Source organism: Thamnophis sirtalis, unplaced genomic scaffold (assembly GCF_051295495.1).
Source record: "Thamnophis sirtalis isolate CommonGarterSnake01/CBP01778 unplaced genomic scaffold, rThaSir2_p1.2 scaffold_2, whole genome shotgun sequence".
Lineage (NCBI taxonomy): Eukaryota > Metazoa > Chordata > Lepidosauria > Squamata > Natricidae > Thamnophis > Thamnophis sirtalis.
In genome coordinates, this window is record NW_028261382.1 from 31,550,868 (window position 1) to 31,578,051 (window position 27,184).

Sequence of the window (27,184 nt, forward strand, 5' to 3'; positions counted from 1 at the left end):
CACATCCTCCGCAAGCTCCGTTTTCACTGGCAGAGGCACCACAGGCCAATCTGTTGCTGTTTCCAGGCCCGCAGGCCTTGAGTTTGACATCCCTGCCATACGCCAATACACATCATTTCTACCCTAACACAAAAATCTTAACACATCCCTTATTATGTGGAGAGTGGAGTAAGATGGAAGGAGGTAGCTGAATACCAAGAGTGTGGGAAGTAGAAGAATACTGACAGAATGGGCCCCACTACATATAAACCTCCGGAATAGGAAACAAAGTCTACAACCTTGATTTTGTGTGTGTGTGTGTGTGTGTGTGTGTGTGTGTGTGTAAGAAGGTATTTTTGTGGCCCGCCAGGTAACCTGAAGATAAAGATTCTTTTCACCCATATGTGCTAGTCGTTCCCGACTCTAGAGGGCGGTGCTCATCTCTGTTTCAAAGCTGAAGAGCCAGCGCTGTCCGGAGACGTCTCCGTGGTCATGAGACTGGCATAACTCAATACCAAAGGCACACGGGGCGCTGTTCCCTTTCCTCCAAAGGTGGTCCCTATTTTCCTACTTGCATTTTTAAGTGCTTTTGAACCGCTAGGTTGGCAGAAGCTGGGACAAGTAACGGGGGCTCACTCCGTTACGCGGCACTAGGGATTCGAACGGCCGAACTGCCGACCTGTCTGATTGACAAGCTCAGCGTCTTAGCCACAGAGCCACCCCATCCCTTTGTCCTATTTATAACCCCCCACCACTTTGTATTTTTAGAGGCCGGTGCAAATATATAAAAAAAGTGGAAGTGCCAGCTTTCTAATAATAGAATTTTGTTTGTGGAGGAAACACTTAGCTGTGGTATTCCATACTTACAGTTGACTTTGCCACAGCCCAGTTAGCCTCATGCACCATTGGAATGAAGCCAAGATACATCTCATTACAATAAATATTTCACAGCAGCTTCCATTCCTTTTCTCTATCCCTTGTCTCTTTCTAAATGGGGCTGCAAATGCCACACACGACCATTGACGGAGTCAATAACTATTATATAAAATACCATTGGTGTTGTCTTCTTAAAGGACAACAGTCAAAATCTTCGCTTGCCCGAATGGCAATGGAATCCTTGTTCGGGATCAAACCAGATTGAAATGAAGGAGACAGTTAAACGAAAAATAAATTGGACAGAATGACAGAGTCGGAAGGGACCTTGGTGGTCTTCTAGCCCAACCCTTGCTCAAGCAGGAGATGCTATACCATTTCAGACAAATGGCTGTCCAATCTCTTCTTAAAATCTATAGTGGCCCACTAGCGGCCCAGCGGAGCTGGCAGCATAGTTGAACAGTGAGGAGATTGGGGAACAACATGGGCCAGTCCTGGAGTCTGGGGAAGGCTCAGACGAGGGCTCTGCGTCAGAGGAAAAGATGGGGTGGGGGCCGTCTGGCAGTTCTCAGCTGCCTTTGGAGCTAGACAGCAGTGAGGCAGAGGAACAGCTGGAGCCTGTTCCCAGTGTGCGCATGTGCAGAACTGCCAGAAGAAAAGAACAGCTAAGAAATCAGGTTCGACTTGGGAGTAAAGCCACAGGTGGAAGGTGATTGGCCCCTCCCATAGGAAACAAAAGAGGAGCGAAAGGGGAGGGGGCTTTTGCAAGAAACAATTTGTTCATTCATTTGTTCATGTCAGGAGTGTGAAGATCTGTCCGTGAATCTCAGAGACTCTGTGCCCAGCCTTTCCTTGCACAGCACCTCGTTTGGAAAATATTTACATGGCAGCTTTCCAAGCTAGATAAGGTCTGTGGTCACAAATACTCCTTTGAAAGACTGTTTGCCAGGCCTTGGCTGAATCTGAATGAGGGGAATTCACATTTGTTTAATAAAAGGGATTGGGAGTAAAGCCACACCTTGGAGGTGATTGGCCCCTCCCATAGAAAACAAAAGAGGAGCTAATGGGGAGGGGGCTTTTGCAGGAAACAATGTGTTCCTTCAGTCGTTTCAGGAGTGTGAAGATCTGTCCGTGAATCTCAGCCTTTCCTTGCACAGCAACTCATTGGGAAAATATTTACATGGCAGCTTTCCAAGCTAGATAAGGTCTGTGGTCACAAATACTCCTTTGAAAGACTGTTTGCCAGGCCTTGGCTGAATCTGAATGAGGGGAATTCACATTTGTTTAATAAAAGGGATTGGGAGTAAAGCCACACCTTGGAGGTGATTGGCCCCTCCCATAGAAAACAAAAGAGGAGCTAATGGGGAGGGGGCTTTTTCATGAAACAATGTGTTCCTCGGTCATTTCAGGAGTGTGAAGATCTGTCCGTGAATCTCAGCCTTTCCTTGCACAGCAACTCATTGGGAAAATATTTACATGGCAGCTTTCCAAGCTAGATAAGGTCTGTGGTCACAAATACTCCTTTGAAAGACTGTTTGCCAGGCCTTGGCTGAATCTGCATGAGAGGAATTCAGCTTCATTTAATAAAAGGGGTTTTGTCGGGACCAGGACTCTGCCTTGTGCTTTGGGGGGAAGCCTAGGTCAGAACGGATGGAAACATGAGTGGCGTTTACGAAGACGGAGTGGGACAGGGCCCTGTTTTGATCAAACCTTCCAGGAAGAGAGGTCTGGGTGGAGATAGACCACCGGTCATGTTCTTCAGGGGGGAAAAAACAAAAAACAAGGAGAGCTAATTTCCCCCTGAGTAACTTCTGGAAGTTGTCATGCCTTTCATGGCCGGGATAATCCAACCCAAGGTGACAGGTCTTAGTTATGAAAGGGGAATTTCGGTCAACAATCAAAGCTGCAGTCAAGAGGCCCATGGATGGGGAGGAAAAGGTTGGAGCTCCCGTCTTTCTCCTTTTTGCATGCTTTAATCACTTCGTATCAAATTTGCCGCAGAACGCTTGAAAGAGCAACAATTCCGCAAGAATCTATCCGGAGCTTTCTTCTGGGCAGCAGAAAATAATTAAGAGAGACAGATTTGGGTTAACTATTTCCATGGTGCATGCGACTGAATCAAGTTGGGGATGGCTGACCCAACGCATTGCCAAAAACCAGCGGAGATTTCTTGGGCTGTTGGGTAGACTGAGAAAACAACCCGAAGAGCAGAGAAAACTTTCCCTCGCTGGGCTCGAAAACCTCCTACCTTTTTCTTCCAAGTGGAACTCAAACAATTCAAGAAGTTGTAGCCGTGAAGGGAAAGATGCCCAGCTTTTATTTCTGCCCTTCTGATTGGAAGTGGAGAACCTGTGGGTAGAGGGGAACCCATATTTCCCGGCGGCTTTGATGAATCCCTCCTTAATATTTCCAAAGTGGTTGTTAGAAAGCTTATAAAGTACCACTTATGGGGAATGGTTGCAGCTCAGGGATGAAATGAGGTGATCTCTGAACTTACAGATGTTTCATTAACCAAACTAGGTAACATCATCAGTGCTAGAAGGGTTTGGAGGAGGAGGAGGAGGAGGAGGACATGGAAGAGAAGGGGAAAATCTAAGAGGTGAAGAAGATTTAAGATTTTAAGATTTAGTTTATTTGTATGCCGCCCTTCTCCGGGAGGGACTCAGGGCGGCAAACAACTCAAAAGGGGAAAAGGGGATACAAACACAATACACGTAATTAAAATACACAAGAGTCATACAGCCATACAAGTCGAGAGGGGAGGGGAACTCATCAACCCCAGGCCTGCTGGCACAGCCAGGTTTTGACGGCTTTCCGGAAGGCCTGGAGAGGGGTGAGGGTCCGAATCTCCACGGGGAGTTCATTCCAAAGGGCCGGAGCTGCTACAGAGAAGGCCCTCCCCCGGGTGGTAGCCAGGTGGCATTGGCTGGTAGACGGAACCCAGAGGAGGCCGACCCTGTGCGATCTAACGGGTATATGGGAGGTAATTGGCAGCAGGCGGTCTCTCAAGTACCCAGGTCCAATACCATGAAGGGCTTTATAAGTTACGACTAGCACTTTGAAGCGTATCCGGAGACCAATCAGTAGCCAGTGCAGCTCGCGGAGGATAGGTGTAACATGGGTGTACCGAGGTGCACCCACAATCGCTCGCGCGGCTGCATTCTGGACGAGTTGTAGTCTCCGAATACTCTTCAAAGGCTGCCCCATGTAGAGCGCATTGCAAGATGGAAGAGGGAGGAGGAAAAGAAGAAAGCAGAAGGAAGAATGTAGAAGAAAAGGAGGAAGAGAAGGAGGAAGAGAAGGAGGAGGGGGTCAAGCTATTTTCCAAAGCACCTGAAGGCCAGACAAGAAACAACGGATGAAGAGATTCAACCTTAAAAATAAGGAGGAATTTCCTGACAGTGAGAACAATCAACCCATGGAACAGAAGTTGCCTTCAGAAGTTGTGGGAGCTTCATCCCTGGAAGCTTTCAAAAAGAGACTGGACCGCCCTCGGTCAGAATTGATGTAGTGTCTCCTGCTTCTGTGGGGGTGCGTTGGACTAGATGACCTACAAGATCCCTTCCAGCTCCATTCTGATTGATTGATTCAACTTAGAAATAAGGAGAACATTTTCTGACAGTGAGAACAATCAACCCATGGAACAGAAATTCCTTTCAGAAGTTGTGGGAGCTTCATCCCTGGAAGCTTTCAAGAAGAGACTGGACTGCCCTAGGTCAGAAATGATGTACTGTCTCCTGCTGCGGTGGGGGGGGGGGTTGGACTAGATGACCTACAAGGTCCTTTCCAACTCTGCTAATCTGTTACTAGATTTGCCTTTCTGGCGGTCTAGCAGAAATAAACTTCCATTCATCTCTCATCCTATTCCGTCTTAGCCCACCCTCACGACATCCCCGGCTGCTCTTGGCACAAAGAGGTAAGATGACAGCCAAGATGATGGACGGTCCAGACTATTCAGAGACACGGAGAAAATGAGGAAAACTCTCAGCTCTGTCATGCGTTTCCCCATCTTGTTCTCGCATTGGCAACCTCGTGGCCTCCAAATATTTTAGCCCACAACTCCCACAGTTCCTTGCCAAGAGCCTGTCCTGGCTGGGACGGATGACAAGCCTAGAATGGGCCAGTTTAATTTATTCCTGATTTAGTTGTTGTGAAGAATTATTATTGGCCATTTCAATCTTAGGAGCTGTTGAAATGTTTATAAACATTTCACAAGCCCAATTGCGGGATCTATGGGCCTATGAGAACCACTGATCGTTCTTTGTAAATTGTTGGAGAGTTGACTGTCTGATTTTTTTTTTTTAAAAAAACACGTTTATCAAAACGGGTTAAAAAGGATCCTCCCACTTGCAAAAAAACCACGACTGTGCTACTGTTGAACAAAGTTGGAAGGGACCTTGGAGGACTTCTAGTCCATTTCAGACAAATGGTTATCCTATCTCTTTTGACAAAACTCCAGTGTTGGAGCACTCACAACTTCTGGAGGCAAGTTATTCCACTGATTAATTGTCATAACTGTCATTAAATTTCTCTTGAGCTCCAGGTCAGTTCTGTTCTGACCCAGGCTTCCCAAGAGCATGAAGCAAACTCCTTGTCCCGACAAAAACCCCTTTTATTAATTGACTGTGAATTCTGCTCCTTCACATCCAGCAAAGTCTTTCGAGGGAGGATTTAGAGTCACAGACCTTATCTGGCTTGGAGAGCTGCCAGGCCGATCTCTGCAAAATCTGGCAAGGAGTCTCAGAGAGTCATGTACCAATTAAGCGAACTAATGGTCTCCTGCAAACTCCACCCTCCTTTTGCTCCTCTTTTATTCCCTCTGGGTGGGGCCATTCACCATCCACCTGTGGCCTTACTCCCAAGTCGACCCCTGTTCTTTAGCTGTTCCCTTCATCTGGCAACTCTGCGCATGCGCACACTGGGAAAACAGCTCCAGCTGTTCTTCTGCCTCACTGATGTCTGACTCTGAAGGCAGCTGATAATTAGCATACGGCTCTGGACCCCCCTCTGCCTGTTTACCCCCCTCTTCTCCATGTCAGCCTCTCAAATATTAGAAGACATGATAGCAGTCTTCCAATATCATCTGAATGCCATTATTACCTAATTTTTAGAGTTCAGTGTGTTGATTCCACAATCAAAGATAATTTAGAAAAGCACAAGATACATTTTGGCCAATCATATTAAAGAGAGAGAGTGCCGGGGGGGGGGACATTTACATCCAGAAGATCTATATAAATTGAATAAAGAAATAAACCAATCTTGCAGGGGGAAAAGTCAACAAGGAAAAGATGATATTTGAAGCAATGGCCAATTGATTCAAGTAACTGGGAAAATGCAATTTTGAAAAGTCTATGGCTGAAAACTCACATAAGAAAATCAGGAAGGGAAGGGAAGGGAAGGAGGGAGGGAGGGATGGAAGAAAGAAGGAAGGAAGGAAGGAAAGAAGGAAGGACGCTAGAAAGGAAGGAAGGAGGAAAAGGTGGGAGGAGAAGATGGGAGGGATGGGAGAAGGAAAGAAGGAAGGAAGGAAAGAAGGAAAGAAGAAAAGAAGGAAGGAAGGAAGGAAGGAAAGAAGAAAGAAAGAAAGAAAGAAAGAAAGAAAGAAAGAAAGAAAGAAAGAAAGAAAGAAAGAAAGAAAGAAAGAAAGAAAAGGGCCTATATTCACGGGTTAGGGGTAGAAGCATTTTTTAAAAGAAAGATCCTGCACAAAATTCATTTACCACATGGGTGGCAGTCAGAAAGAGACCAGATTCCCACCAGAGAGATGCTTCTGTGGATAGGATATATTCCTATAAGCAGAAGGATAAGCTTAAAATCTTGCAGGACTCCTGCTTTTCGGCCAGCAAGAAGATATACGAGGGGCTCCAAATCCCCCAAAACCTGCCTCTTTCCCTTTTTCAACTTGGAGGAGGAGGAGAGGAGGGTCTGTTTATGAGCCAGGGGAGTGAGACCACCTCTCCGCCCTGCAATTGAAAACAGGCGAGGAGCAAGCCCAATTCGATTCCCTTTTCATGCCGAAGCAGAGGGGGCTTCCTGCAGTGGGAAACCAAATTTCACCTGCCAAGCCAGGAACACGAGGGAAACATGTACACTCAACCTGATTTTTTAAACCAGGCTGGTGGGAATATAAGAACGCAAGCCAGCGAGGTCCTCCGGAGAAGGACTCCCCACTGACAGTGGCTGGGAGTATGCAACACGCCCAATTGAAATAATCGTCCACAACATCGCAAAGGTCTCGCCCCCCCCACCCCAGCTGACAAAGGATCTATCCCCGGCGCAGGCAGGCTGGCTCGGTTTCCCCCAGCAACAGTTGTAAATCTCACACTGTTTTCTTTCAGCTCCCTCTCTTCGGCTGAAACACAGTTCCCCTTTCGGCCCGCCCTTCCTTCAAACTCCAGGATAATGGAAAGCAGAGCCTGGGGCTCAGAAGATGCTATAGGATGCTGCACAGAATCCCCACATTTGAAGCAGAGGTAGGTTCCTACCAGTTCGGACTGGTTCGGATGAGTAGGTAGTAACTTGGCCTGCCACACCTCTGAACCGGTTCTATCGGTGGCGGCGCCATCTTGATTTATGGTTTGGCGGGAGGGGGGGGGGCAGAGCCCTATGCCAGTTATCAGCTGCCTTCAGAGTCAGACATCAGTGAGGCAGAGGAACAGCTGGAGCCTGTTCCCAGTATGCACATGCGCAGAGTTGCTAGACGAAGGGAACAGCTAAAGAACAGGGGTCGACTTGGGAGTAAGGCCACAGGTGGATGGTGAATGGCTCCTCCCAGAGGAAACAAAAGAGGAGCGAAAGGGGAGTGGAGTTTGCAGGAGGCCATTAGTTCACTTCATTGGTTTGTGACTCTCTGTGACTCCTTGCCAACTTTTGCAGAGATCAGCCTGGCAGCTCTCCAAGCCAGAGAAGGTCTGTGACCATAAATCCTCCCTCGAAAGACTTTGCTGGATGTGAAGGAGCAGAATTCACAGTCAATTAATAAAAGGGATTTTTGTCAGGACAAGGAGTTTGCTTCATGCTTTCGGAAAGCCTCAGTCAGAATAACCCCGTGCTCAAGCAGGAGACCCTATATCATCATCATCATCATCATCATCATCATCATCTTGTTTTAACGACCCCATAATCCCTTTTGGGGTGGAGTCTGGGCAACTGAATGGAGCTGAATTTTTACTGGCCAGATGCCTTTCCTGTTGCCAGTGTGGAGTTTTGTTCGGCAGAGAGAGAGAAAACACCTGCCTCTACCTAGGATCGAACTCACAGCCTCCCGATTGTGAGGCGAGAGCTCCACCTCTAGGCCACTCTTGGGGACCCCCTGCTATGAACTATTTCAATAGCAATAGCAATAGCAGTAGACTTATATACCGCTTCATAGGCCTTTCAGGCCTCTCTAAGCGGTTTACAGAGAGTCAGCATATTGCCCCCAACAATCTGGGTCCTCATTTTACCCACCTCGGAAGGATGGAAGGCTGAGTCAACCCTGAGCCGGTGAGATTTGAACCGCTGACCTGCTGATCTAGCAGTAGCCTGCAGTGCTGCTTTTAACCACTGCGCCACCTTGGCTCTTATTTCAAAGGCACAATGAAAGATTGCTTATACAGCCCAGAGCATACCATAGGAAAAGTGAGGGAGGGGAGAATCGCAGCACCCCCCTCAAATAAATACAAGAATAAGCCGCTCCATCTATGACCATTTCTGCTGTATTTATCCTGTCTAAGTTTCGAAAGCCATTCCGGCCAGAATGGCACTGAAACAATAACTTTGTTTAATTATAGTTGCAGTTTAGGACCTTACTAAAAATATGTTTATGGCTCTCAGCAATGGAATGCGGAGGCCTATCAGTTGCATTTATTATGAATGAATGGCCTATTGATTGGGTTATGCAATTTGGTTCCTTTTTTTTTTTTTTACAGCTAATGAATATTAGATATTCAAGATGATTAAGGGCCTGGAGGTTAAAACATATGAAGAACGGTTGCAGGAACTGGGCCTGGCTGGTCTAGTGAAGAGAAGGACCAAGAGAGACAGGATAGTGGTCAGACAAGGAATAATGGATAGGGAAATTGACCAAGGAGAGATTCAACCTAGAAATAAGGAAGAACTTTCTGACAGTGAGAACAATCGAAGAATGGAACAGAAGTTGCCTTTGGAAGTTGTGGGAGCTTCATAACAGAGCAAGCAAGATGAGTAAGGGCCTGGAGGTTAAAACATATGAAGAACGGTTGCAGGAACTGGGCCTGGCTGGTCTAGTGAAGAGAAGGACCAAGAGAGACAGGATAGTGGTCAGACAAGGAATAATGGATAGGGAAATTGACCAAGGAGAGATTCAACCTAGAAATAAGGAAGAACTTTCTGACAGTGAGAACAATCGAAGAATGGAACAGAAGTTGCCTTTGGAAGTTGTGGGAGCTTCATAACAGAGCAAGCAAGATGAGTAAGGGCCTGGAGGTTAAAACATATGAAGAACGGTTGCAGGAACTGGGCCTGGCTGGTCTAGTGAAGAGAAGGACCAAGAGAGACAGGATAGTGGTCAGACAAGGAATAATGGATAGGGAAATTGACCAAGGAGAGATTCAACCTAGAAATAAGGAAGAACTTTCTGACAGTGAGAACAATCGAAGAATGGAACAGAAGGTGCCTTTGGAAGTTGTGGGAGCTTCATAACAGGGCAAGCAAGAGGAGTAAGGAACTGGAGGGGTAAAACATATGAAGGATGGTTGCAGGAACTGGGCATGGCTACTCTAATGAAGAGAAGGACCAGGGGAGACATGATAGCAGCCTTCCAATATTTGAGGGGCTGCCCCAGAGAGGAGGGGGTAACGCTATTCTCCAAAGCACCCGAAGGCCAGACAAGGAACAATGGATAGAAACTAATCAAGGAGTGATTCAAACTAGAAATAAGAAGAAATTTCCTGACAGTGAGAACAATCAACCCATGGAACAGAAGTTGCCTTCGGAAGTTGTGCGTGCTTCATCATTGGAGGCTTTGAGGAAAAGCTGCTTGTCAGAAATTGTATAGAGTCTCCTGCTTGAGCAGGGGGTTGGACTAGATGACCTACAAGGTCCCTTACTGCTATTCTGTTATATACCTGCGACAGGTGGCGTATATAAACTGTGGAAGAAAGCCTCAGCAAGGAGCAGACACTGCATTCCTGACAGCTTCAGAAAAGGGCCAGATCTGGTCCTGTTTTCACGGCCATTCATCTTACATCTCTGAAGGCTTGAGGACCGAGATGTATGATCCTGCCACTTGTGACACACACTCTCCCTTTCTTTCTCTCTGTGTGTTTCTCTTTCTCTCGCCATCTCCCTCTGTCTCTCTCTTTCTCTTTCTGTCTCTCTCTTTCTCTCTTTGTCTGCCTCATTCTGCCTCTTTCTTTCTTTCTCTCTCTCCCTCCCTCCCTCCTTCTCTCTCTCTCTCTCTCTGTAGGTGTGTGATCTCAGAATGCCTTGCCTCCTCTCTGCAAACAACTCGGTCTCAAGGCACAAAGGAAGGATGGAAAAAATCAAAAGTTATCAGATGCCTTCTCTTTGCTTTGTCAAGCTACGGGCAAACAGATGACAACTTTGCCTGGCGAGATATCGCAGGGGGGGAGAGCGAAAAAAAAACACGGCATCAAGGACAGAAAGATAGAAAAAGAAGGGACCCAGAAGAGGACGATAAGGTAAGAGAACAGCAAACAGGGAAGCAAAGTAAACGATTCAGGTGTTTGCATCAGAAAACAGGATAACAGCTCTAAGGTCGAACTGGCGAAAGCTTATCATTTTACGGGGTTTTAGATTAAGACTAGCTTGCCTATCATCCTAGCATGTTGCAATCTCTCTCTCTCTCTTGGCTCCCCCAAAGTTTGTTTCTTTGGCCTCAGAAACAAACAAAACAACAACAATTTGGCTTCTGTTATTGTGTTCTTTCAAATTTCGAAGGGAGCGCTTTGAAGCTTCGCTTATCACCGCAAGGTCACAAAGATTTGGCCATTCTTGCCCGCTGCGTCACTCTCACAGATTCTCCGGCCGTGTCCCATCCTTCTGCTACGAAGTCAAGGAACAAGAAGCTCTCTTTTGTCGTTTTGGGGATTGCCTGCCCAGGGGAGGGAGGGAGGGATGGAGAGAGGCAGGAAACAAAAATGTTTCAGATCACTAGCAAAGGGGGTTTTCCTTGCTCCAGCTCTCCGTCCTCCTTCAGCGTCCTCGCAGGGAGCTGTTTGCATAATGAAAGGAGGAGATGTTTGCTAACATTTCCTTCTGCTTTGGAAACAGGAGCGTTATCTGTTATCGCTCTGTCTTTAAGGGAGGCAGCTCGAGATGCGGAGTGTTCCAAACTCCACGGCTTTTCCTTCTGAGTAGGAACCATAGTTGTGCCGAGGTTTTATGTCAAGCAGCCTGCCTTGCTCCTTACCGTTCATTCTTGACCTCTGATTGAGCCTTGTTCTCCTCCCTGGAGAATAAAACCTTGAGAAATCACAATGTCCCTAATAGCAGAAAGCAGAGAGGAACTAAAGAGGCTCTTGAGGCGGGTGCAAAAGTTGGCTTGAAACGCAACATTGAGAAAACTAAGATCATGGCATCCGGCCGTCTCAATTCCTGGCAAATAGAAGAGGAAGAAAGGGAGGGAGTGACGGGTTTTATTTTCCTGGGCTCCAAGATCACCGCAGATGGGGATGGCAGCCAAGGAATTAAAAGAGGCTTGCTCCTAGGGAGGAAAGTGATGGCAAATCTAGACAGCTGACTAAAAAGCAGAGACATCACCCTGCCAATCAAAAGTGTGCCTAGTCAAGGCTGTGGTTTTCCCAGTTGCAAAGGATGGCTGTGACGGTTGGACCATAAGGAAGGCTGAGCGCCAAAGAAAGGAGGCCTTTGAACTCTGGTGCTGGAGAAGACTCCTGCAAGTCACTTGGACGGCAAGGCCATCCAACCGGTCAGTCCTAGAGGAGGTCAACCCTGGCTGCTCTTTAGAAGGCCAGATCCTGAAGAGGAAACTCAAAGACTTTGGCCACCTGATGAGAAGGAAGGACTCCCTGGAGAAGAGCTGAATTCTGGGAACGATGGAGGGCAAAAGAAGAAGGGGATGACAGAGAAGGAGGTGGCTGGATGGAGTCATCGAAGCAGTCGGCGTGAGCTTAAATGGACTCCGGAGGATGGTGGAGGACAGGAAGGCCTGGAGGAACATTGTCCATGGGATCGTGATGGATTGGACACGACTTTGCACCTAACAACAAGAAAAGATTAACACTAGTCACGTCTAGCTTGTTATGTGAATCCCATCGCTGGCCCTTGAGCTGTGGTGGCACGGTGGCTAAAATGCAGTATTGCAGCCTAACTCACTAACTCACTAACTCGCCCGCAGTTCGATCCTGACCAGCTCAAGGTTGGCTCAGCCTTCCGTCCTTCCGAGGTGGATAAAATGGGGACCCCGATTGTTGGGGGCAATATGTTTGACTCTGTCAACTGCTTAGAGAGGGCTGTAAAAGCACTGTGAAGTGGTACAGTATATAAGCCTAAGGGTTATTGCTATTTAGCTTATGTAGTTGCAAATGTTGTAGGCAGCCAGGCACTGAACCTGAAACTTGGGGAGGGAACAAAGTTTGACCTCAGCTGCTGCAACAACTTGCCTAATTCACCCAGGCTTCTCCCGCCCCCCCTTATTCACCCGCTGCTCAGCTTTGCTAGAGAACAGCAGCTGATATTCCCCCCCCTCCCATTCCCCAAGTCATGAAGTTGCAAAACGACTGTGCTCGGAGGGGAGGGAGTCCGTGTGAAAATTGGCAGCCCCTCCGCACCAAAGGCCACCTACCCTCGGAGGGAAGGTTGACCCGGAGAGCAACCAAAGAGGCCCTCGTTTAATAGCGCTGTAAAATTAACTGTTTGGAAAAAAAGCAGATGTGCACTCCACCCACCCACGCACCAAGGGCTGCTGCAGCTGACGAGTGATGTCAGGGCATTTCCATCTCAGAGAGAGCTCGTAAAGGTTTCGAGCGGTTTTTTTCCTTCTTCTTCTTCTTTGATCCGCCGTCACCTGGAACCGAGGCAAACCTTTCCCGTCCTCTGTTTCGTTTCATTCGGCTTTCCTCGGAAAGATGCTTCCAAGAACAGGCCCAAGGACTTGGAGGCTGGAACCTGGGAAGCTCCGAAGGAGGAGGTTCGAGGCACTTTGTGGAAACTTGATGGCCCAAAATTCACTCCATGAGCTGAAGCAAGAAAAGTATAGAGGAGTTTACCACTAACTAATGCAAAGAGGCTTTTTTGTCCCGATGTGGTGGAACATAGTAGTAAATGTGAGAAGGATCTTGGAGTCCTAGTGGACAACCATTTAAATAGGAGCCAGCCGTGTGCAGCAGCTGCCAAAAAAGCCAACACAGTTCTAGGCTGCATCAACAGAGGGACGGAATCAAGATCACGTGAAGAGTTAATACCACTTTATAAGGCCTTGGTAAGGCCACACTTGGAATACTGCATCCAGTTTTGGTTGCCACGATGTAATAAAGATGTGGAGACTCTAGAAAGAGTGCAGAGAAGAGCAACAAAGGTGATTAGGGGACTGGAGGCTAAAGCATATGAAGAACAGTTGCAGGAACTGGGTATGTCTAGTTTAATGAAAAGAAGGACCAGGGGAGACATGATAGCAGTCTTCCAATATCTCAGGGGCTGCCCCAAAGAAGAGGAAGTCAAGCTATTCTCCAAAGCACCTGAGGGCAGGAGAAGAAGCAATGGGTGGAAACTAATCAAGGAGAGAAGCAACTTAGAACTGAGGATAAATTTCCTGACAGTCAGAACAATTAATCAGTGGAACAACTTGCCTCCAGAAGTTGTGAAAGCCCCAACACTGGAAGTCTTTAAGAAGATGTTGGATAGCCATTTGTCTGAAATGGTATAGGGTTTCCTGCCTAGGTAGGGGGTTAGACTAGAAGACCTCCAAGGTCCCTTCCAACTCTGCTATTGTATTATTGTATTGCTTTTCTTTAAAAACATGAGCTTGAGAGGGGCCTTGGAGGTCATAGCAGTCCAATCTTCAGGAGACCCTCTGACATTTCAGACAAAGCGTTCTCCAACCTTTTCTTGAAGACCTCCAATGATGGTAAAACAGGAGTGAAATCCAGCAGGTTCTGACAGCTTCTGGAGAACCAGTAGCGAAAATTTTGAGTAGTTCGGAGAACCGGCAAATGCCACCTAGAACATGGAAGTCCTGCTTTTCTGGAGTGCGGCCTTGATAACTTTTTTGGCACTCGGTGCCTAAAAGGTTTGCCATCCCTGATCGAGATGAACAGCAAGGAAGCGTCACTTAGGTAGATGCAGAGGTGGGATTCAGCAGGTTCTGACCGGTTCTGGAGAACCGGTAGCAGAAATTTTGAGTAGTTAGGCGAACCGGCAAATGCTACCTCTGGATGGCCACGCCCCCATCTATTCTCTGCCTCCTGAGTCCCAGCTGAACAGGAGAGAATGGGGATTTTGCAGTACCCTTCCCTGGCCATGCCCACCAAGCCACGCCCACCAAGCCACACCACGCCCACCAAGCCACGCTCACCAAGCCATACCACACCCATCAAGCCATGCCCACAGAACCGGCAGTACATTTTTTGAATCTCACCACTGGGCAGATGGTGTCCGTAAGCCGAAAGAGAGGCATCCGACTCTGTGTGTGTGTGTGTGTGTGTGTGTGTGTGTGTGTGTGTTTTGTGTTTTACTGCTTTTTAAAAAAGCCGGCTTGTCAAATCTCAAGTCACAGGAACAGAAAGCAACTTGGTCACCCTGAGTCAGACGATGGAGCCATCTGATTAAAAAAAAAAAAACGGTTTCTAATGGGAAGCACTTTTTAGCCTCTTCCCCAAGCCAAGCCTGCTCCCTGATACAAGGAATGAAGAAAGCCGCTTTGCCAAGGGAGGACAGCTGCTCTCTCTCTCCCCCCCCCTCTCTCTCTCTCCCCCTGAGTTCGATCCCAAGTAGACCCGTGCCACCCGCTTTGAGCAAGCTGTGGGCTCAGGAACCTCTTGGGAAAGGCAACGGGATTCTGGATTGGCAGGCAGCTGCGGATCTGGATGAGAAGGGAGTGGGGTGGTGGGGAGAGCCTCCCCCTTGACGAAGGGTAGCCTCGCTCTTTGGCAGAAGCCCAAACGTTTCTACATCCAGCCAAAGCTGGCTCGGCATCAATTTTTCTCCCGCCCTGCGAGAACAGGGAGAGAAGAGAGACCTTCCACGCCTCTCAACTTTCGATGGTGGGGTAGAGAGGGGTGGGGGGAGCAAAGGCCAGGAGCCGAGTAGGAGGCACAGCCCAGGGACCCATAAGAGCCAGAGGTTGGGAGAATATGATAGCAATAGCAGTAGACTTATATACCGCTTCATAGGGCTTTCAGCCCTCTCTAAGCGGTTTACAGAGAGTCAGCATATTGCCCCCAACAATCTGGGTCCTCATTTTACCCACCTCGGAAGGATGGAAGGCTGAATCAACCCTGAGCCGGTGGGATTTGAACCGCTGAACTGCTGATCTAGCAGTAGCCTGCAGTGCTGCATTTAACCACTGCGCCACCTCGGCTGATGATGCTGGAGACCAGCGACTCGCCTGGGGATCAGCCGAGAAAGGAAGACGGGATCTTGTAGTTCACAGAGGGGGGAACTACTGCGAACCGGTAGTAAAAAAATTGCTTCTAAGGATCGTGCATCTCAGCTGTAAGCTTCGCAATTGCAGCAGCTCCCCCTGTCCCTTTTTAAAGCATTTTTTTCCCCTGTCTATTCACCCGAACCGGCAGGAAAAAAATGCTTTTAAAAAAAGCATTTTTAAAAAACAAAGTTGGCCATGCCCACCAGTCACATGACCACATTGGGTGGCCGATGTATATTAATTGATTAATTGATCAATCAATCGGTAATTACTCTTAAGACTTTAGCAACCAGACTCCCCCTGGGGTTGGGTGGCCAATAAATATTAATTGATTAATTGATTGATTGACTAGTTAATCCTAAACTCTACAAGCTAGACTCCACTAGATTGTTTGGTTAGCCAACAAATATTCATTAATTAATTACTCTCAGACTTTAGCGACTAGACTCCCCTGGGGTTGGGTGGCCAATAAATATTAATTAATTAATTAATTAAATTATTCCTAGGTTCTAGCAGCTAGACTTCACTGTACTTGTTGGCTAGCCAAGAAACGTTAATTATGAAGTAATTATTCTTAGGCTTAGCAGCTAGACTTCAGAGGAGTTGGGTGGCCAATACAAATTAATTAATTAATGGGAGGGAGGGAGGGAGGGAGGGAAAGGAAGAGAGGGAAACAACTTCCATTGTGACCATATTTTTTGCTCATTTGTCACTTCAAAGCAGCAAACCCCTCCCTCAGGAAAAAAAATGCAACTGGTGACCACCACTCCCATCATCCACCTCTCAGTGCAAGTATAGCGTGATGAGGGGCCTGAAGGTAGTGACCTTGAATAAGCCATTTCCTCCTCTTCCTCCTTCCTCCTCTTCTTCTTCTCCTTCCTCCTCCTCCTTCCTCCCCCTCCTTCTTCATTTTCTCCTCCTCTTCTTCTCCTCATCCTCCTTCTTCACCTTCTCCTCCTTCTCCTCCTTCATATTTTCCTCCCTCCTCCTCCTTCTTTATCTTGTCCTCCTCCTCCTCTTCTCTTCCTCTTCTCCTCCCTCCTCTTCCTCCATCTACTCCTCCTCCTCCTCCTTCCTCCTTCATCTCCTCCTCCTTCATCTTCTTCTCTTCTTCTTCTCCTCATCCTCCTTCTTCACCTTCTCCTCCTTCACCTTCTCCTTCCTCCTCCTCCTCTAGCTCCTCCTTGTCCTCTTCTCCTTGTCCTCTCCTCCTTCATTTTCTTCTCCTCGTCCTCCTTCACCTTCTCCTCCTCTTCCTCTTCTTTCCTCCTCCTCCTCTTCCTCCTCCTCCATCTCCTCTTCCTCCTTGTAAACCTCATTCCCTTCTAGCACTGATGATGCTACCCAGTTTGGGTCATGAAACGCCTGCAAGAAAACCACCAAGCTCAGAGAGCACAAAGGACCCCCAATTTTAACCCCGAGCTACAAATATTCCCCTTTACTGATATCAAAGGAGAATTTCCGTCAGCCTCAGGATTCAACCACATTCTTCCAACTGGCCAGATTCAGGGCAGCCCTTCCTTCACTTCGATGTTAGTGCATTCCAGGCAAACCTTCCCTCCCTGGGAGAGAAGAAATCCTTCAATCCCCTCCTCCCCTTTTTATTTTGCAATTCCCCAATCTCCCAGACACTGTGGCTCAGTGGCTAAGACGCTGAGCTTGTCGATCAGAAAGTCCGGCAGTTCGACGGTTCGAATCCCTAGCGCCACGTAACGGAGGGAGCTCCTGTGACTTTTCCCAGCTTCTGCCAACCTAGCAGTTCGAAAGCACGTAAAAAACGCAAGTAGAAAAGTAGGTACCCCCTTTGGTGGGAAGGGAACAGCATTCCGTGTGCCTTCGGGCATTGAGTCATGCCGGCCACATGACCACGGAGACGTCTTCGGACAGTGCTGGCTCTTCGGCTTTGAAAAGGAGATGAGCAGCGCCCCCTAGAGTCGGGAATGACTAGCACGCATGTGCGAGGGGGAACCTCTGCCTTTAATCTCCCAGAGCTTAAGTCTGCCCTTTTCAACCACTCAAATAAGAGAAGGAGGACTGCTTAAGAGAAGCAAACAAGCACCTTCCCCTTGTAGAGGTACAGTTGCTAAATTGGAAGGAATTTCAAAAATGCTAAAAAAAAAAAATCTGTCTGCATATGTTTACATTTAAATCGCCATCCCCAGTAAGAGCCAAGCCATGCCTTATCCATCCAAAGGTGTTCTCCGGAGGTGGAGCCCAAAAGCATCCATCATCCACAGCTCATTATTATTATGTGGTTAATCTTTGGTGAGATTCACAGCCTTTGGGGCTGGTTGGTAGCTCAACAGCTCGAGTCCTAACCTAGGAACCTAGGAACTGTTAAGGTAACGTCGGAGGATATAAGCTGTTCCAAGTAGGGTGGTTTTTTTGTAGAATCAGAATGTTCAAGTCTTATAAATTTAGAATTTCCAAATAGCGAGGTAGCCCTTTGGGTATTGCTCCAAGGGCTCCAATTACAATCGGGACAACATACGGTTTCTTTTTCCACAGTCGCTCAACTTCAATTTGCAAGTCCTGGTACTTTGTGATTTTTTCTTGCTGTTTATCTTCAATCCATGTATCTCCAGGTATTGCAATGTCAATGAATTATTATTATTATACAATTGTATCACAGCGGCCAGTTGTTTCGCCGGATTTGGCATTGGTTACTAGTCGGGCCATTATTATTATTATTACTATTATTATTATATACTTTATTCATTAAAAATGAAACTCAGCTAACTGAACATTCAAAAATGCATCACAAATACCATTAACTGGTGCTAATGGTTGATATGGGTTGTTGCCAGCATCCTAGGTATCAACCACGTCCCCTCTTAAAATATACGATGTCATTGTTGTTGTTATTTATTTATTTTTAAATAAACAGTCCATTTTCCATTAACCAGTGTGTCAGCTGGGTGCTAACATTCAAATGTACAGTCTTATTCATTATTTTAATCCCATTTTAGCTTAATTTCCAATACCTTACGTATCTAATATTATAACAATCCCATTCTAATTTATTTAAATCTATTAGTTATATTGACTATGAATACATTTTCTCTACTTTAGATAACTTCTTTTACTATTAATTCTTACATCTGTTCTCTAACCACTGGTAAAAAAAGGTTCCCAAATTGTATAATGATAGGTTTCTTCTTTCTCTTTGATAGACAGGGTCAATCTGTTCATTTCTGCACATTCTAATATTTTCCTCATCTGTCGGGATCTCTTCACTTTTCCAATTTTGTGCAAACACAATCCTAGCTGCTGTTTTAATTCGGAGCCCATTTGAGAGAACAGGAAAGTAACGTGAAGTGTGTGAAGGGGGGGGGAACTAATCCTGGCAACAGAAGCCACAGTTATTGGTGGGGGGATCGTAACCCACTCACCCACCCACCCGCAGTAATGACTTGGTTGATTTGAGGTTAGGATACCAAGCAAGGGTTTCTTAGGGGGGAGGGGGCGCAATCTGGATCGACTCCTGAGTAAACACACACCGTTAAAAGTTCCCCTTGGGAAGGTTAACCACAATTGCCAAGCTGTTTGACAAAAGCCACACACACACACACACACACACACACACACAAAAACAGAGAGAAAGACACAGAAACACACAGGAAAGCAACCTGGGGCTGCAGCTAAAGATTTCTGCATATCGCTGGATCTTGCCAGGCGGAACTGGGGGTTGGGGGGGCACCCCAGTGGTGAATTTTTTTACTACCGGTTCTGTGGGCGTGCCTTGGTGGGCGTGGCAGGGGAAGGATACTGCAAAATCCCCATTCCCTCCCCACTCTGGGGCCAGCCAGAGATGGCATTCACAGGTTCTCCAAACTACTCAAAATTTCCCCTACCGGTTCGCCAGAACCTGTCAGAACCTGCTGAATTTCACCCCCGGGGCACTGCAAGCCAAATCTCGAAGGGGAGAGTCCGTCCGTGTGTTTCCCCCCCCTCCACATATCACCCTCCCCTCTCCTTCTCCAGCAGGCTTCACCTAAGCCAAGGATAACAATGACAATTTTTAAAAAATAAGCTACTTTCCACGATATTCTCGCTTTTTTAAGGTCCCCAGTTTAGGAATTCACGGGGAGGGGAGGGGAAGGGCGGCTCTCTCAAACTTAATTTGATGCTAATAAGGCCGCGGGTGAAAAAAAAACCGAGGGTGTTTTTTTCTTTCTTCTCTTCTCTTCCCTCTCCCCGCCCGGGAAAGAGGCGCGCGCGATCTTGTGCGTCATTGGATGCAAGAGCCAAGCTCCCGCGGTTCTCCGGCGCTGACTCCCGTTGGGGCGCATGCAGACGTGCCCCGAGGCCGATTCGTGTCCTTGGAAACGGGGGTCCCCAAGGATGGACGCCGGAGTCGCCGAGCTGCCCCTGCATGGAGGCGAAAGCGGGGTGGGGGGGGTCCCCCTCCGCTTCTTTTCCTCCCCGTCCCTCGTCCGGGAGCAGCTCCATCCCTTCCAGGTTGGATATTTGGATATCTCCCCCCCCCCGCCCCCCGTTCGGGCGCGCTTCCTAACCTCGCTCCTTCCCCGGCTGCAGGCTCAAAGCTTGCGACCCCCCGGAATCGCAAAGGCGAGGAGCATCGGAGGGGCAACGACCACTAGGAAAGGGAGCTAGACAGACAAACCCATCGGCTCGGCAAGCCCCACTCCCCGCGTGGTGGAAGAGCCCGCGCTTCTCCGTTCGCGAGGGTCTCTCCAGCCCATTCACAAAAAAACAACCACCACCATCACCCAGACGAGCAAGGGCGTGTGTAAATCGAGACACAACAGCACGTGGCTCTGTTGTTGTCGCCGCCGCCGCTGGAGAACGCCCCGACTATGCCCACCCGCCTCCCCTTCCCACGCCGAGACCCCCAGCAGCCCAGCCCGCCAAGCCCAGCGCGCGCGCGCCTCTTCGGCGACTGTAAAGGGGCCACCATCCCCAACCGAGAAGCGCCCGGGCGCAGACGCCATCCCCAACCGGGCGCCCGCCAAACTTCGGACAGCTCCCAAAAAAAAACCCCTCCTCTCACACGTCTCCCCTGTCATCCCCAACAGGGCGCCCGCGAAACTACGGGTAGTGCTAAAGCCCCCTCCCCTTACACGCTTCCCCTGTCATCCCTAAATGTGCGCCCGCGAAACTTCGGGTAGTGCCAAAAGGACCACCTCGCCCGTGCGCCTCCCCTGCCATCCCCAACCGTGGCCCGCCAACTTCGGGCAGTGCCAAAGCCCCCTCCCCTCACACGCCTCGTGCGCCCCACAAACTTCGGGCAGTGTCAAAAAAAGACCCCCTTAGCCCGTGCGTCTCTCCTGCCATCCCCAACAGTGCGCCCGCCAAACTTCGGGCAGGGCCAAGCGGGTCTCCCATGCCCCCCAAGCACCCCATGTTTTCCCCTCCTTACCTGCGATCACAGCCGGCGCCTTCTGCCCCCCTTCGGGCCGCAGCCACACTTGGACGGTGAAGGCATCCCGGGGTATCTCGAGCTCCGCCTTCAAGCGCAGCTGGTCGCCCTGGCCGCGGAAATAGAACGCCCTGCTCGGCGGGGCCAGGAGCCGGCGACCCTCGTTTGTCCCCGGGCCCTCGTCCGGCGCTCGCCTCCTGCGCCGGGGGACGCGCGGCGCTTCCAAGGCTCCGGCCGCCGAAGTGGAAGAAGAGCGCCTACCCCGGGCTAACCTGGTGGCGCAGGTGCCCGGCGCGGGGGAGCGCCAGAGGAGCGCTTGCTGCCGCTGCTGGTGGTGCTGTTGGCGCCGGGTGGCCCGCCTTGCTCGGCGAGAGCGCTCCTCCAGCCCGCATTCGGCCGCCCCGCCGTGGCTCCCGGTGGCGTGAGCCGCCGCCGCCACCGCCGCGCACACGACCGCCAGAGGCAGAAGCAGGAGAGCCCAGCGCCGCATCGCCCCGCGCCTGCTTTCGCCCCGCGGCTGCCTTGGCGAGCGCTGGCGCGGGCTGCCAGTTTGCGAGCTCCTCCTCGCGGCTTTGGCTCGCTCCGGACTTTGCTTCCCCCGCCGCCGCTGCCGCTGCTCCTCTCCTTCGCCCTGGTTGGCGACTGGCGCTTTTTATAACCCTTCTCTCCCCTTGCCTTCTCCCTCTTTTCTTCCCTCTCTCTCTCTCCCTCCCTCCCTCCCTCTCTCTCTCTCTCTCTCTCACCCGCGCACGCACGCACACACACACACACACCCCTCCGGCTTTTTTTTGTTCTCTCTTCACCCACCCTTCTCCAAATAAAATGAAATTTAACCGCCTCTCTTGCGCGGCCCCCGTCGGCTCGCTCTGAACCAGCACCAGCCACTCAGAGTCCGGCGCGCGTGAGATGCTCCGATCCGTTTCATTTATTCCCTCTTCCCCCCCCCCCACAAGCCCTCTCTCTCTTCTTGTCCCGCTCCCCCTTTCTCCTTCTCGCTTTCTCCTTCCTTCTCCTACTCCCCGTCTTTCTCCTTCCCCGACCCACTCTCTATCTTTCTCCCTCTCCCCTTCTCCCCTCCCTCCCTCTTCCTCTCTCCTTCTCCCCCAATCTCCCTTTCTTCTTCTCTTTCTCTCTACCCTACGCTCTCCCTCCCCTTTCTTTCCTCTGCCTCTCCCTTTCCCTCGCTTTCTCCTTCCCCCTCTCCCTGTCTCTTCTTCTCCCTCCCCCTCCTTCCCCAACCCACCCTCTCTCTTTCTCCCTCTCCCTCTTTCTCTCCTTTCCCCTCCCTCCCTCTCTCCCCCTCCCTTTCTCCTTCCCCAACTCTCCCTCTTTCTCCCTCTCCCTTTCTCTCCTTTCCCCTCCCTCCCTCCCCCTCTTTCTCCCTCCTTCCCCAACTCACCCGCTCTCTTTCTCCCTCTCCCTCTCTCTCTCCTTTCCCCTCCCTCCCTCTCTCCCCCTCTCTTTCTCCTTCCCCAACTCTCCCTCTCCCTTTCTCTCCTTTTCCCTCCCTCTCTCCCACTCTCTTTCTCCTTCCTTCCCCAACTCACCCTCTCTTTCTCTCTCCCTCTATCTCTCCTTTCCCCTCCCTACCTCTCTCCCCCTCTCTTTCTCCTTCCCCAACTCACCCTCTCTCTCTCTCTCTCCCTCTTTCTCTCCTTTTTCTGCCCCGCCCCCCTCTCTCTGTCTCTCTCTCACTCACTCTCCCATCATCTTCAACACTCCCCTCCTTTCTTTCCCCCTTACATGAAAGAAAAGAGGAAGGTAGAGAAGAGGAAGAGTGAATAAGAAATTGCCCATTGGGTCCTGTGCTTTTTTGAAGGTGGGGGGGGGGCTGGATATAGATTTTTTTCCCCTCAGCCCCAGACCACCAAAAGAAATCAAAGAGGACAAAGATAGCTACCCAGCAAATGATAATGACTAATCCATCACTTTGGAGAAAGGGAAGGGAAGGGGGGAGGGATTAGAAAAAGAAGAGTCAGATTAAAGTCTCCCCCCCCCCTCTTCATCCTCTCTTGGGACTGCTGTTATTACAAGAGAAATTCAAAAAGGAGGAGGGGAGGAGGAGGAAGAAGAGGAGAAGAAGGAGAAGTAGAAGGAGGAGGAGGAGCAGAAGAAGGAGGAGGAGCAGAAGGAGAGGAGAAGAAGAAGAAGAAGAAGAAGAAGAAGAGGAGGAGGAGGAGGAGGAGGAGGAGGAGGAGGAGGAGGAGGAGGAGGAGGAGGAATAGGAGGAGCAGAGGAAGAAGCAGAGGCAAAAGAAGAAGAGGGGGAGGTGGTGGTGGGGAGGAGAAGAAGAAGGAGACGGAGGAGGAGGAGGAGAAGAAGAAGAAGAAGGAGAAGAAGAAGGAAAAATATTCCCTTGTAACATTTCACCTCCACCTCTGTTTTGAGATCCTTCCAAAGCTCATATTCTTCACCTTTTGCCTCCCCCCCCCACAAGAATTGCCCTCACTTTGGATAGACCACACCCCCTCCCCAGTGCTGGTACTATTCCCCCCCCATTTTAATTTTTTTTGTCCCACAGCAGTAAAAAAAAAGTCTTGAAACTTGACACTCATATTTTTTCAAACTTTAAAAAAAGGTTTCCCTTTCTTTCCTTCTTCTCTGCCTCTCTCTGCCTTAATTTTCCTTCTTCCCTTCTCCTTTCCTCCAAAGTTATGCAATTGCTTGTCTGACACACAGACCCACAGACACAAGTCTTGGAGGGTGGGTGTCCGTTTCCCTGTAGCTAATCCATTACTTCAAATCTGAGATTCTCATCGGATTATCCTGGAAGAGAATTCACACTTCATTCCTTCACTGGGAAACTGGAGGTGCTAAGTCAGAGAGTGGAACATTAAAAGCTGCTTTATGGCTTTTCAGCCAAAAGAAAGGAGAAAGAGGGGGGGGAGAAAGAAGGAAAGGGAGAGAGAAAGAAGAGGGGGAAAGGAAGAAGGAGAGCGAGAGAAAAGAGGAAGAGGAAGAGAAAAGAAAGGGAGAGAGAAAGAAAAAGAGAGAGGAAGGGTGAGAGAAAGAGAGGGGGTGAAAGAGAGAGAGGGACAGAGAAAGAGGAAGGGGGAAGAGAAAAGAGAAAGGGAGAGAGAAAGAGAAAGAGGGAAGGGATAAGGAGAGAGGGTGAAAGAGAGAGGGGGGAGAGAAAGGGAGAGGGAGAGAAAAGAGGGAGAGAAAAAGAAAGAGAAAAGAGAAAGGGAGGGGAATGGAAAAAAGAAAGGTGAAAGAGAGAGAAGGAGAGAGAGGAAAGGGAGAGGGGGGTGAAAGAGAGTAGGGGAGAGAGACACATACAGAGACAGAAAAGTCTTAATTTAATTTGTAAGTTTCTAATTTGCAACACCAAACAGAAATTGAGCAAGGCTGAATTTTTAAATTGAAAAAATATTAAATAAAACATTCTCTCGCCTTCCTGCTTTTCTTTTTTCTTTCTTTCTTTCTTTCTTCCTTCCTTCCTTCCTTCCTTCCTTCCTTCCTTCCTCCCTTCCCTTCCCTTCCCTTCCCTTCCCTTCCCTTCCTTCCAAATAGCACATTTGCCTCTCCCTGGATTCGGTGTCTTACCTGTCTTCTATTTTCCTTCCCCCAAATCATAAATTCGCAGCTACCTACACAGGGAATGAGTTTTTTTGAGAGACCTCTGTTGCCTCAACTGGGATATTGAGGGCTGAATGGCACGCCTGTATCTATCTGTGAGTGGGTGAAAGTTGTGTATTTGTATATAAACACAACACACACCTCTGTATCTGTCTATGTGTGCATTTTGGAAGATCACAAAAGCTCCCCCTAATGGCAACAAAAGGTTGGTTTTCCCCGAAAAGAAAAATAAATAAATAAAAACATTTTCCGAAGCAAGCAGAAGTTTGACCAAGGAGTTGGGCACACAGGTCAGTTCCAAAACCCCCCCACAAAAATCCCTCTTTCCAATCACAACATTCTGTAATTCAGAAAATTCAAACTGCCCAGATTCTGTTCTACAGAGGAATGATTGAGTCTCTCATCTGCACTTCCATAACTGTCTGGTTTGGCTCTGCAACCCAACAAAACAGTCACAGACTTCAACGGATAATTAGAACTGCAGAAAAAACAAGGGCTACCAACCTGCCTTCCATTGAGGACCTGCACACTGCACGAGCCAGAAAGAGGGCTGTGAAAATATCTACAGACCCCTCGCATCCTGGACATCAATTGTTTCAACTCCGACCCTTAAAATGACACTATAGGGCACTGCACACCAAGACAATTATACACAAGGACAGTTTTTCCCCCGAACGCCATCACTCTGTTAAACAACTAATTCTCTCAACACTGTCAAACTATTTACTTAGTCTGCATTGCTATTACTATTAGTCTTCTCGTTGTTCCTATCACCCATCTCCTGCCACTTATGACAGCAGGACGGTAACTTTGCTGCTTGTATCCTTACAATTTATATTGATATTGTTTCCTGATTGCTTATTTGTGCTCTATGACTCTCATTAAGTGTTTACGTTATGTACACTGAGAGCATAGGCACCGAAGACAAATTCCTTGTGTGTCCAATTACACTTGGCCAATAAAGAATTCTATTCTATTCTATTCTGTTTTCTATGGAGACGTCTTCGGACAGCGCTGGCTCTTCAGCTTTGAAATGGAGATGAGCACCGCCCTCTAGTCAGGAATGACTAGCACATTGATTTCTCCATTTCCTTCTCTTCTTCTTCTTTTCCTAATCTTTCTCCTCCTCCAAATCTTTCTCCTAGTCCCCACCTCTCATAATCTTTCTCCTTCTCCTAATCTTTCTCCTACTTCTCCTCCTAATCTTTCTCCTTCTCCTAATCTTTCTCCTACTTCTCCTTCTAACCTTTCCCCTACTTCTCCTTCTCTTAATCTTTCTCCTTCTCCTGATCTTTCCCCTTCTCCTTCTCCTAATCTTTCTCCTACTTCTCCTTCTAACCTTTCCCCTACTTCTCCTTCTCCTAATCTTTCTCCTTCTCCTGATCTTTCTCCTATTTCTCCTTCTCCTGATCTTTCTTCTTCTCCACCTCCTTCTTCTCCTTCTCTGCTTCTCCTTCTCCTAATCTTTCTCCTCCTCCTTCTCCACCTCCTCCTCCTTCCACAAAACCATGCTCTCTGAACACTTGCTCAAAAGCAACATGTGTTGCCAGACAAACTTAATGAAAGAACAACAACCTTTGCCATTGACTCTCTGAACTCTTTTAGGAAACACGAATCACCCTTGCTCACAAGTCACATTTTCCATCAGCTCCCCACCTAACCTCCCTCTTTCTTGCCTTCTTTGTAGAACCAGAGTATCTCCTCCCCATAAATCCTCCCCTCCCCTGACCTTCTCACACTGGGGTTGTCCTCTTGTCTAGAGTCCTTATTGCTCCCCCTCCTCCTCCTCCTCCTCCTCCCTAGGTGGTTCCTATCCATGCTGCATCATTAAAGGGATTGTGAAAATTTACCTTCAGCTCATTTTCTTCTCTTTTGAAACCATTTCCAACTTTTCTTTCTTTCTCTTTCCTTCCTTCCTCCCTCCCTCTTTCTTTTTTCCTTCCTTCCTCCTTCCTTTTTCTTTCTTTCTTTCCTTCCTTCCTCCTTCTTTCCCTCTTTCTTTCTTTCCTTCCTCCTCCCTCCCTCCTTCACTCTTTCTTTCTTTCTTTCTTTCTTTCTTTCTTTCTTTCTTTCTTTCTTTCTCTTTCCCCCCCTAGCGGCAATGAGTTCACAGGAAATAGTAAATAAATACCACAAGGGGAAAGAAAAAATCCTTCCAGCTCATGCCCTTTGGGATGGAGAAAGACATCCGCAATTAAAAACCCATCACTGGTGAAATGCTTCTTAGGCATCCACCTCTGGGCTCGGCTGGCCTCGAAGTCTCCCCTGCCACAAGTTTTGTAAGTTTTGCTCTAGTAACGAGGCTTTCAGTGGTTCAAGCAACCTAGAACTAAGGATAAAATCACTGACATTGGGAACAGTTAATCAGCGGAACTGCCTGCCACCGGAAGAGATGGGTGCTTCATCAAGGGAGCTTTTTAAGAAAAGACTGGACAGCTGTCTGTCTGGAAGGGTATAGAGCAGGGATGGCTAACTTTTCCAGCGCCAAGTGTCCCAAATGCAATGCGATCACCACCCCGCGCATGCGTCCTGCCTCTGTGCATGCGCCTTAAACCTGTGCATGTGCCCTGCCCCTCCCCCACCCATGTTTTTGCTTCCAGGTTGGTGCACGATGCTTTCCAGGCCCAAAATGGGGCACGGGGGGGGGGGCACATGCATGCATGCAACTCCCCCCCCCAAATTGCAATGCAAGCAGCCCCTGTGTATGTGCCCTGCCTCCCAATGCATGCCTGTGTGCATTCCTGCATGCCCCCTGCCCCCCCCATGCATAGCAGAGACCCGAA

The 27,184-nt window shown here is 48.6% G+C and overlaps 1 protein-coding gene across 1 annotated transcript in view; it reads right to left on the bottom strand.

The window, feature by feature from the left end:
• LOC106550796 (pappalysin-1-like) overlaps positions 1-21,312 on the bottom strand; it is a 41,528-nt gene extending 20,216 nt beyond the window's left edge. Inside the window, exon 1 of the mRNA XM_087707618.1 lies at positions 20,823-21,312. Within this exon, the coding sequence (XP_087563744.1) occupies positions 20,823-21,312 (490 nt within the window). The remainder of the gene's footprint in view (positions 1-20,822) is intronic.
• Positions 21,313-27,184: the final 5,872 nt, after the last annotated feature.